The sequence below is a fragment of the Acomys minous genome, assembly GCF_964271855.1.
Source record: "Acomys minous genome assembly, chromosome: 6".
NCBI lineage: Eukaryota > Metazoa > Chordata > Mammalia > Rodentia > Muridae > Acomys > Acomys minous.
The window spans coordinates 106187282-106199443 of NC_140487.1; the positions used below are offsets into that span (position 1 = coordinate 106187282).

The following is a 12162-nucleotide window of genomic DNA, read 5'->3' on the forward strand; positions in this document are numbered from 1 at the left end:
CTGTTCCAGAGAGCGTAACGTTTAACCGAGGGAACTGAATTGCAGGCCAAGCCCTAAAGAAAGACAGCTGGCAGGAAGTGGGCACTCACATTCAAGCCCAGAGACCCTGAGAATTCAGACTGTCAGGTCTGGCCAGGGCCTTCGAGATGAAATTCAAGCCCTGCCTTTGCATCAGATACGAAGGCCCAGAGTTAAGTAGCTCAGGATCACACAGCAGCAAAGTGTACAGTTAGCTCAGGTTTGATGTCTCCCTGTCTTGTGCTGTTTTTGATGCACCAAAGCCAGCTACCTTCAACCAGACCTTTGCTGGCTGGGTCAAATTCTATTTCTTGTTATTCTTCTTATTTTATGGAACAACAGGTGGATATAAGTAAAGGGGCTCCACACTGAGCCTGTGTGATGCTACTGAGTGTCCCTTTGGGACTGGATAGATGGCTCAGCCGTTAAAGGCTAGACTCACAACCAAAAATATAAGAGAGTCCCTTTGGTTGTTTTTGAAATTTATTTGGGTTTGTCTGTTGTTTTTAATTATGTTATACGTGTGCACCTGTGTGTGGGTATGTACATATGAGTGCAGGTACCCAAGGAGACCAGAAGAGGGTTTCCAGACACTTCATTCAAGAGAAGGAAAGAAGTGCATGGAGTAACTACAGGGCTGTGTATAAATGTGTTTGTATATTGAGCCCAAAAGTTAGATGAGGCCTGGAAAAGGGACACAGCCCAGCTTTCCAGATATAAGGGAGGCTGCCACAATTTCCTCACTGGGTACCGCTTCTCACTGTCACAGTCTCCTTCTCTCTCTTGTTAATTAAAAATAGGGGCTTAAAACCCCACAAACTTGGGGCTGGAGAAATGGCTCAGCAGTTAAGAGCACTGGCTATTCTTCCAGAGGACTCAGGTTCAAATACGGGCACCCACATGGCAGCTCACAACTGTCTGTAACTCCCTCACACAGATACACATGCAGGCAAAACAACAATGCACATAAAATTGAAAAATAAGCTGGTGTGGTGGTACACACTTTTAATCTCAGCACTTGGGAGGTAGAGGCAGGTGGATCTTTGTGAGTTTGAGGCCAGCCTGGTCTACAAAGTGAGTCTGGGACAGCTGAGGCTACACAGAGAAACCCTGCCTAGAAAAAATAAAAACAAAACAAAACCCCACGAATTCAACCAGGACACAAATCTGCTACCCGTCACTGCAGAAAAATGAACAAAGAATGATGGATGGAAAGAAAGGATGGGGAGGTGACAAATTTAGGTCACTGAAAATGTGAAGACAGCAGTCTCTCTCATTATAGCTCCAATAAGGGAAGTCAGGCTAAAAAGCTTTTAATATTTGAGTAAGACTAGAAGAAACCTGAGAAAATGGAGCAAAAAGGAAGAGACAGTCTCTGTTTCTATTAGGAGAGGGCATTGCATCAGCCTTCTGAACTTAATTCTGAGATAGGGATGGACGGAAAGCGTCCGATTTAGATCCTTAAGGAATGTATCTCCAAGTCATGACATCTCTTAGAACAGTAACTGTGCCTGGAGATAAGTGTGCCGGAGGGCCGTATGAGTGAGTGTGGCCAGCAGTTAACTAAAAATCACACTGACTAAACTCCATGGTGCCTTCCAGCCGGCGGAGGGTCCACACGAGAGCGATGGGATGTCAGGCCTCTGCCCACCTTTGCAGCCACACTTCTTGCAGGTCGTGTTCAGGACGGCCTCAAGGGTGATCTTCTGCCCAGTGTAATCCTGGAAGGACCGCCTCCGCCTCTCCTCCTGCCTGGAATGAAAGAGATCCTGACCACAGGCACCTTCTAGAGATGTGGCCATATATATGACTACGTAATGCTGGTTGTTGGTTTTCTGTTTTGTTTTTGGCAAAGAAAACGGAAAGAAAAAAGTGTTGGGCAGAAAAAGACAATGAAACAGCTTTCCCCCCTCATTCAGAATGAGGATTTGAAATAATAATTACCAATGAGACTAGACTTCCTCTCAATAATGTACAGGAAAGACATTTGAAACTGCCAGGTAGTGGTGGCACACGCCTTTAATCCCAGCACTGGGGAGGCAGAGGCAGGAGATCTCTGTGAGTTCGAAGTCAGCCTGGTCTACAGAGTGATTCCAGGACAGCCAAGGCTACACAGAGAAACCCTGTCTCAAAAGGAGGAGGAACAAGAAGAGAGAGTATAATTACTCACTATTCAAAAAAGACCCTACAGCCCTTAGCAGATCCCTCATGGGTTTAAAAGACCTTCACAGGCTTTCTAAAAATCAAGCCCGAGTTCTTTACAAGAGCGTGGTGTTGGGGCTTTCAGCCTCCTCTTTACTTCATTTAGGCCCTGGCCAATGAGTAACTTCTGCCTTTGAGCTGAAGCCTCGCTCTTCTTACTCCACCTCCACAATTCTTCCCAAATGCTCTGAGGCTCCTCTCTCTCAAGTCTTCCCCAAGCCCCTAGGCCACGGGTGATTGGCGTTTACATTCCTATCACACTTCCTTTTTGTTTTTGGAGACCGGGTTTCTCTGTGTAGCCTTGACTGTCCTAGACTCAATTTGTAGACCAGGCTGGCCTTGAACTCACAGCGATTGCTCACCTCTGCCTCCCAAGTATGGGATTAAAGGTGTGTGACACCATGCCCAGCCTCCTAGCACACTTCTAATGAGCATATGCTCCAGTATAAAAGACACACACACTTATGTAAGTACACAGCTCTTCTGGTTTCCAGTGTCTGAGCGTTCCCACATAACTAGCACTGGGACTGATAACAATAACCAACCTGACGGCCATCTCATGCTTGTTCCTAAGTCAGCCCTACTCCAGAGGAGCCACCACTCTATGCTAACAGCACAAGATCAATTTTCTTTTTACTGTAGCTGGCAGTGACGGTATACCCTTATAATCCCAGAATGTTGAGGAGGAGTTTCACAAGTTCCAAGTTCAAGACCAGCCTGAGCAATTTAGCAAGGAACTGTCTCAAAATAAAAGTACTAATGTACCCAAGATGTGAACTCAGTGTTAACAAATGCCTAGCATACAAAACGCCCATGTTTCACCTTTCAGTACCAAAAGGTGTATCTACACACACATACACAAGCATAGACACAGACAGACAGACAGACACACACACACACACACACACACACACAAACACACACACAGGATACTTCTTGTATAGTCCTGGTGTTTGTGAAACTCATCCACGTTGTGACTAAACACTTAAAATGTAGCTGGTGTGACTATGGAATAAGATAGTAAATCTCACAGGGCTGGAGAGAAGGCTCAGTGTTTAAGAGCACTAGCTCTCTTCCAAAGGACTGAGGCTCAATTCCCAGCAACCAAATAGTGGCTTGCAATCATCTGTAACTTTAATTCCAGAGGATCTGACAGTTTCTCCTAGACTCTGAGGGTACCAGACACAAATGGTGCAAGCAAAATACCTATACAGATAAAATAAAAATGGAAATAAAATAAAACCAAAAAGATATTAAATTTCACTTACTTATTTCTACTCTTTGAGATACTGGGGATTGAACCTAGGCTTCTCACATCCCAGGCAAGCAAGGCACCCACAGGCTTCATCCCCAGCCCTCTCTTCACATTTTAGTTTGAGACAAGAGTCTCACTAAGCTGCCTTCGCAGTAGCTAGGGTTAATTAATTTATATTTAAAAGGCCCCATCTTATTCAAAGCTACCCAAGTGGACAGTGCAGACAAGCATGTAATTTAAGTTCTGAAAAGGTCTTTGCAAATGTCTGGTCTTTGCCCTAGAAAAATCAAAATATACATAGAGCCAATTATCTGCTTTGAATTATAGAAATGGGCCCTTTCAGAACATAGTAAAGTCTGAATGACAAAAACCAAGACAGGCATCTGAGAACAGAGAGTAAGTCACATGCTTAGGTTTCCAGGTGTCCTTGTTTTAAGTGGCCCTGGGCTGCAGCTTAAACATATCGCAGCACACGCCCAATCAGACCTCCCACTTGACAAGCACTGCACAGTCAGCCCTCACTGTCTGACTCATGGCCACTGTGGTGGCTAGGCTTCATCACAGTGATGACTTCCTCAGTGGTCACCATGGTTCTGTGCTTTTTCATTCAATTTACTCAGCACACAGATTAATTTTTTTTTCTTTTCTTTCTTTTCAGTTCAGCTAGCTAGAGCAGTATGCACCAGTGCCCAAACTAGTGGCAGGAGCAAACGCACAAAGACCACATGCCCAGGATGCACAGGCCTGAGGTTCAGCCCCCAGCACACAGCACAACAAAAGATGAGCCTTCTCTTTCTTTCTTTTAAGGATTTATTTATTTAGGTATACAGTGTTTTACCTACATTACATCTCTTTATTAGATGGTTGTGAGCCACCATGTGGTTGCTGGGAATTGAACTCAGGACCTTTGGAAGAGCAGTCAATGCTTTTAACCTCTGAGCCATCTCTCCAGCCCTCCCTTTTCTTTTCTTTCCTTTCTCTCTCTCTCTCTCTCTCTCTCTCTCTCTCTCTCTCTCTCTCTCTCTCTCTCTCTCTCTCTCTCTTTTTTTTTTTTAGCACTTTCTTTGTTACTCCCAGGAGCTGATAGCCTAGCAGAGGGGAACACCAAAGCCATGTGAGTGGCTTTAGGGTGAGTCCTAAGTGCTATGTCAGCTATGCTTTCCTGGAAACTTCCTTTAACCCTCTCCTCACAAACAGCACTTACTAGAGGATGCTGAAAGGTGAGGTCAGGCCAGCATCAGGGAGGTAGAGCAGGCAGATCTCTGTGAGTCCCAGGCCAGCCTGAGGTGCAGAGTGAGTCTGAAGCCAGCCAGGCAGCATAGAGAACCTGCTTCAAGAAGGTGAAGCCAAGCCGGGCGTGGTGGCACACGCCTTTAATCCCAGCACTCGGGAGGCAGAAGCAGGTGGATCGCTGTGAGTTCGAGGCCAGCCTGGTCTACAAAGTTAGTCCAGGACAGCCAAGGCTAACACAGAGAGACCCTGTCTCGAAAAACAAAAAACAAAACAAAACAAAACAAACAAACAAACAAAAAAAGAAGGTGAAGCCAAGATAGATCTTGATAGAAAAACAAGAGGCTGGCCAACTAGTACTAGCTGGAAACCAGGATGTTGAACATAATAAGGAAAGGATATCTCGGCTGGGGCAAGTAGGGGGGGCAGGCTGGGGGCTAGAGGGGGCACAGATTTTATTAGTCACCACTCCTACCACAGGGCCCCCTAATGTGCTATTGCTTTTCTTCTTGTGCCTTTCCTAAAGTCTTCACTGCCCCAAACACCTTTCCTCCTCCTGTTTTCTGAAAATACAACATCCATTCCTTAACACCTAGCTCAAATATCACCTTCTCTCTGAACATGAAGACCCGAAATAAAGCCCTCATCAAGCTATAGCATCCACGCTTGCCTTGTAATGAATAGATAGTAAATGAATGTGACAAAAAGAACACTAGACATCAGGGGCTACAAGAGACAAAGAGGGTAAGGCAGGCCCTTGTGCACTTGTGCTCATGGCCTATATATGTTCTTTCAAAGAGAAAGTGTGCCAGTTCAGTACTGGGAAAAGCAAGGACGTGCTTAAAATAATAATTACAAGTAGCTATCTATACTGCTTATGATAGACTAACCAATAAGATGGCTACTGCTAATAAGTCTCTTGTTAAACTCTCCTGTCATTTTTATTTCACTACATTTATTATGTGTGCACACATGCACTTGTGCCACCATACATGTGTAGAGAGGTCAGAGGGCAGTTTGCAAGGGTCAGTTCTTTCTACGAGGTGGGTCTCATAGGCCTTCACCTATGGAGCCATCTCGATGGCCCTCATTCTGTTATTTCTGAGCTATGTCTCATTATTTCTATTTTATAAGGGGGGGGAAGGAAGCTGAGGTTTATAGAGATTAAAAATCTGCTCAAGGGCCGGGCGTGGTGGCGCACGCCTTTAATCCCAGCACTCGGGAGGCAGAGGCAGGCGGATTGCTGTGAGTTCGAGGCCAGCCCGGTCTACAAAGTGAGTCCAGGACGTCAAGGCTACACAGAGAAACCCTGTCTTGAGGGAAAAAAAATCTGCTTAAGATCATGTACTAGTCTGGAGACAGCCCAGAATCTGCGATGGAAGTCTAACTCTGAACTCTGCGATCGCGCCGCCATTGCATGAAGCTTTCTTTGCTATGTGTGCAGTTCATCCCAAGTTCAGCCACCTGACTTTCACTAGAAATAGACTACACTGCTTGCAAGCAGAAAGCCTTCCCTTCCTATGCTTTCCCATGCATTTTTGTTTTTGTTGTTGCTATTTTGTTTTTTGTTTTGAGACAGGGTTTCTCTGTGTAGCCCTGGCTGTCCTAGACTCACTTTGTAGACCAGGCTGGCCTCAAACTTACAGAGATCCACCTGCCTCTGCCTCCAGAGTGCTGTCTTTCTTGTTTTATAGTTTGCTATTGTAAGGGTAGCTTCCAAGAACTTCTCAGCTTCTTAGTCTGCAAAACATAGGGTTCTTTAGAGAAAAGGTGATTTTATTGCAATGTAATCAATAAATGCCACACTTTAGCATTTCTGAGTGAAGCTATGAAAGATTACCATTGTAACAAGTGTTTTGCCAACGAGCAGCCCTACAGATACATCACGACTTAGACACTAAGGTACAGAAATATGAGCAGCTGGGTCCCACACAGTGGCACTGTGTGGTGAGCAGGGATGTGCTTTAACACCGCGTCCTACATCAATGTATCTGACCCAGCCACAGGCTACTCATCTCCAGCTGCAAACTAGAACTCTGAAGTGAAAGGGAAGAGCATCCTCACCTCACAGGTTGCTATGAGAACCACAGGCACTGATGTGCACAGTATCTTTTCAGCAAATGCTACCTCCCTTCTTTTCAGATAAAACTCCCTCATAGCTAAAGCAATTTCCCCCAGAATGATAAATGTAAGCGCTTCTATTTTTTTTTTCTCCAATAAAGATCTCATTCAAGTTATACTCATTACTCTGTGTGTGTGTGTTCCCAAGCCAGGATCTCACTATGTAGCTCAGGCTTGCCTTAGTCTCCCAAATACTGGGATTATAGAAATGTGCCACCACATCTGGTTCATTTGTTAATCAGTGATGTCACTGCCAGAGAGAAGGAACATGATGGTTACATCAAAACCAACAAATAATAACATGGTTAACTTGAAAATAAATGTGTGATTTAGTTTACTGGCTTGAAACAGTTAATACGTCTCTCAAAGGATCGTGTGTATGTGTGTGTGTGTGTGTGTGTGTGTGTGTGTAGTTAGGTTTCTCCTTCTACCTTTACATGGGTTTCAGGAATGAACACGGATTGGCAAGTTTACATAGTAAGTGCTTTTACCCAGTGAGCCATTACAACCCTCTCCCAGCAAGGGGTCTCAAAGAATAAGCAATTTCTTATTAGAAATTCAATAAAGAGCCAGGTGTGCTGACTCAACCTTTAATCCCAGCACCTGGGAGGCAGAGGCAGGTGAATCTCTATGAGTTCGAAGTCCATCCTGGTCTACATAGTAAGTTCCAGAAGAGCCAGGGCTTATGTTGAGAGACCCTGTCTCAACAACAAATCAATAAAGGGCACAAGGTAATAGCCGTTTTCTGGAATTGAAACATTCCTTCCTGAGAGGGAGGGAGGGAGGGAAGAAGGAAAAGAGAGACAGACAGACAGACAGACAGAGAGAGACAGAGACAGAGACAGAGACCCCCTGTCTCAAAAAACAAACACCTTTCCCCTTAAAACAAAACAAAACAAAAGCACTTGCCATAAAGTCAGGGGACCTAAGTTCTAGCCTCAAGACTGAGTGGCAGAAGGAAAGAACTGCTCCTATAAGCTGTCCTCTGACTGCCCCCCCCCAAGGCTCCCCAATAAATGAATTCAATACAGGACTGAGTCAGATGGAAAGCTTCCTGTATGTGCAGACACCATCCTTAGAGCAAGAGAAAACCTTCCATTCTGAAAAGTCAGGAGAGCCAACGGATGGTGCTGTGCTCACAGACTGGGAATCTAGCACTACCCCGTCTCTACCTTTCTTCAGAGCCAATGCAGAATCTCACAGGGCAGGCAAGTGACAGCACTTCATGAGCACCTGCTGCTAACAGCTGAAGGGCAGAAGCAGAAAGAGAGAAGAAGAAAACAAAACTGCTGATGAGACACCTGACGCTAGATTTGTGTGATTGGTTACTGTTTCAGCTCTACACAGTAGGCTGCGTGGCGCATGCACCCCTGTAATTCAGCGTGTGGGAGACTAAGGTAAGAGTACAGAGAGTTTGAGGCCATCCAGGCTACACAGCGAGGCCCTGTGTCAAAACTGACAAAAAGCACATTCTATACCTATAAAAACCAAAGGTCAGGGGGCTGGAGAGATGGCTCAGTGGTTAAGAGCACTGACTGCTCTTCCAGAGGTTGTGAGTTCAATTCCCAGCAACCACATGGTAGCTCACAATCATCTACAACGAGATCTGGTGCCCTCTTCTGGCTTGCTGGCTCACATGCAGGCAGGATATTGTATAAGTAATAAATAAATAAATCTTTAAAAAAGTGTTGGGTTCACTTATTATTATCAGTGTGTGTGTGAGAGAAAGGGGTGGGGGGAGAGAAGAATAATTAAAAAACAAAACAAAACAAAGGTCACCCACCAATGCTGCATTACTCACTAATGTCACAGCCTACAATGGTAGCAGCCCGACCTAGTCTAATTTACTACAATCTGTACCTGTGCTGGGTGCCAGCTCTTCCCAACCCTTTACCTACTCAATGATAACGTTGTTGGGATCGAGGTCTTTCCCAGTTCCTTGGTTGACAACTTTCATGGAGAGGGACACTTTTATTCTATCATTTTTCATCTGAAAAAGACAAAAGAAGAGTCACCGAAACCCGTGTGTGTGTGTGTGTGTGTGTGTGTGTGTGTGTGTGTGTGTGTGTGTTCATGTGGGTGCATGTGGGTATAGAGGCCAAACGTTAACCTAAGAGTCATTCACTCCCCTGAACCCCTGCCTTGTGTTTTGAGAACTGGAGCTCACCCATTCAGCCATCACTGCAAGTCCTGGGCTCCTCTACCTGCACCTCCTCTGGGACTATGGCATGTACCACCCACATACCTAGCTTTTGACTTAGGTGCTTGGTTATCTGAACAGGTCTTCATGATTGCATGGCAAGCATTTACCAACCAAGCTATATTCCCAAGCTTCCAAACCCAAGTACCTGCCCACTGATTTGCAATACCTCAGAGTCCAACTTGTAAACATCGTAGCAAATATGAACCTCAAATGGACTAGGCACTAAGCTAAGAACACTGTGGGTACAAGAAGTAGAAAGAGCAGACCTAATGGCAGAAGAGATATAGGAGGTGAAATAGAGGCCAGAGGCCAGTGAGATGGCTCAGTAGGTAAAGGTGCCTGCTGCCAAGCCTAATGACATGAGTTGAATCCCCAGGATCCACATGGTAGAGGGAAAGACTCCAGCAAGCTGTCCTCTGATCGCCACACATACTGTGGCCTGCATGTGCGGACAGGCAGACTGACAGCTGACATACACATACACCCTCTTGCCTCAGCCTCCTGAACACTAACTTTACACTATGCTCAGTTCTGGGTCAGCCCTAAGGCTACAGAACATAACACAGTGAAGCACTCAACATTTTTTCGCTTTTTAATTGCTTCCATGGCTTTCTGCCTGCCATTCCCTGGTAGAACACAGAGGGCAAGCGTTCCTACGCCTGCATTGCCTGTCCCATTCCGTGGTGCCCAATTCTAGGAAAAAATTACTGCCGGGCGTGGTGGCCCACGCCTTTAATCCCAGCACTCGGGAGGCAGAGGCAGGTGCATCGCTGTGAGTTCGAAGCCAGCCTGGTCTACAAAGGGAGTCCAGGACAGCCAAGGCTACACAGAGAAACCCTGTCTCAAAAAACAAAAACAAAAAAAACAAAACAAAACAAAAAATTATTGTCATTTGTGTCCTTTTCTTTTCTTTTTCTTTTTTTGGTTTTTCTGAGACAGAGTCTCTCTGTATTGGCCTTGGCTGTCCTGGACTTGCTTTGTAGACCAGGCTGGCCTCCGTTCAATCTTAGGCTTAGAATGTTTTCAGCCTCTGAGACTTACTGCTTAATAAAATAAGCTCACCCTTACTTGTTCTGAGTTCTGGGCTGGCTGGTTCAACTCAGCTGTTCTGGCTTAAAATCCTCTGCCAGCTGACTTATTCAATCTGAGTTTTCTCTTGACCTCTAAATTGCTCTGCTTGGCCTCAACTAACTCCAGCAATCTGCTCCAATCTTCTGGCTCCTTCTCATTCTCTGGCTCCTTCTGTCTTCGCCTGTGTCTAGCTTGTTCTCTCACTCAACCTCTCTCTTAAACTCTCCCAGTAAAACTGCCTCCCCTCTCCTCACTCTGTGTCGCTCCCTTAAGTAGCTTCCCTTTCATCTTTGTTCTCAAGAGACTTGGGCGTACCCTATTCTATTAAATCTTTCTCTGAGTTGTCACTTTTTCTGCCACTCAATCGGACATCACTTTCAAACATGGGTGCTTCCTTCTACAAACTAACTTTACCTTCATTATTTGGGATTAAAGGCATTACCACCACGACTGGACCTAAACTTTTCTTTACCTGAAATTTGCTTTATACCAGGCTGGCCTTGAACTCAGATTTGCTTGGCTCTGTTTCCTGGATTAAAGGCTCGTCTGTATTCAAGCCAGATCACACAGACCTAGAAGGTCTTTGGATGTGATCTCTTTTCAGAGCAGCCATGTTCTGAATTAAAATTCCTCGGGCTGGAGAGATGGCTCAAAGGTTAAGAGCACTGTCTGCTCTTCCAGAGGTCCTGAGTTCAATTCCCAGCACCCACATGGTGGCTCCCAACTGTCTATACTGTGATCTTCTGGCAAGTAGGTGTACCTGCAGCTAGAGTACTCATATACATTAAAACAAACAAAATTCCTCTACACCCACTCGTGCACCACACTTCAGACTTCATGTTATTTCTCCTAAATCTGCAGGACAAACAACCAGAAGATCCAAAATCAAGAGAGATGGCGGGGACAAGATTTAAAAATAAGAATGTCAGCCACCACAAACATTTACACACAAACCATCACAGAATTCCAATGGAACGCCAGCTTTTTATAATCCTTTAAACCACATGGCATTACAGGAAGCTTTACCTCTCGGCCAATAAGCTTCACCCACACTTTGTCTCCAACATCTACTATCTCAGAAGGCTTATCCACTCGACAGGATGACATGTGAGTTCGGTGGACCAGACCTGAACACAAGAAAGAGAAAGAAAAACTAGTACTCTGAATGCATGGGTAGGAAAAAGATAGGATATATACATGGAAAGTTTTAAATTTTCAATGAAAAATTTATATAGATTAAAACTACAAAGTACAACAAATTAATAGCACCCTTTAACCTAATCAATCAACCAAAACTATTTATGTATATGAGTGTTTTGCCTGCATATGTGTCTGTACATGAATGATGTATGTGCTTGAAGAGGGCGCTAGATCTCCTGGAACTGGAGTTACAGCCGTGAGCTGCCATGTGAGTGCTGGGAACCACACCCTGGTCCTCTGGAAGAACAGCCAGTGCTCTAAAACACCCAGCTGTCTCTCCAGCCCCAATAAACGTTGGTTCAATAACTGTAGGCTGCGGTAGATAGAGCTCAGCAGGAGAAGATGGGCTTAGTGTGTACTAGGCTGGGCGTTCAGCTCCTAGCACAAAAGACGGGAGGGGAAGGCAAGGGAAACATACAAGGAGATAACACATCAGCACAGCGCTGAGTTTGTTTGCTGTGGTGTTGGGTTTGAACCCCAGCCTCCTGCACGCTAGGCAGGCGTTCTGCCACTGAGCTACATCCCCAACCCCTCACAGGATTTATTTTTAATTATGTGTATGCGTGTTTGCACACAGGTGTCTGAGTGTGTGTCTGTATGTGCAGGTGCCCAGAGAGGCTAGAAGAGGGCACCAGATGCCCTGGAGCTGGAACTACAGGGAGCTGTGAGCAGCCAACATGGCTGCTGAGAAACAAACTCAGGTCCTCTGCAGGAGCAGCGACTGCTCTAACTGCCGAGCCACCTACTCAGCCCCATTCACACAGAGCAGCAGACAGAAAGGCAACTTGGTGAGCTCCTGTAAAAGCACAGGTGTAAAGGTGCTGCACCTTTGACTTTCTCCTTCTGTGGTGTTTATCCGTTC

General features: G+C 45.4%; 1 protein-coding gene across 4 annotated transcripts in view; it reads right to left on the reverse strand.

Annotated features, from left to right (window-relative positions):
* The window catches only part of ZCCHC17 (zinc finger CCHC-type containing 17), a 40116-nt gene that overhangs the window by 6353 nt on the left and 21601 nt on the right, over positions 1–12162 (reverse strand). For 2 of the 4 annotated variants that reach the window (XM_084787672.1, XM_084787671.1), the window contains 3 exons: positions 11127–11227; positions 8725–8816; positions 1670–1770 (listed from right to left, as the gene is read on the reverse strand). In XM_084787672.1, coding sequence (XP_084643798.1) covers positions 1670–1770; positions 8725–8816; positions 11127–11227 — 294 coding nt within the window. The remainder of the gene's footprint in view (positions 1–1669; positions 1771–8724; positions 8817–11126; positions 11228–12162) is intronic. The other 2 variants (XM_084787674.1, XM_084787673.1) reach the window with 1 other exon arrangement.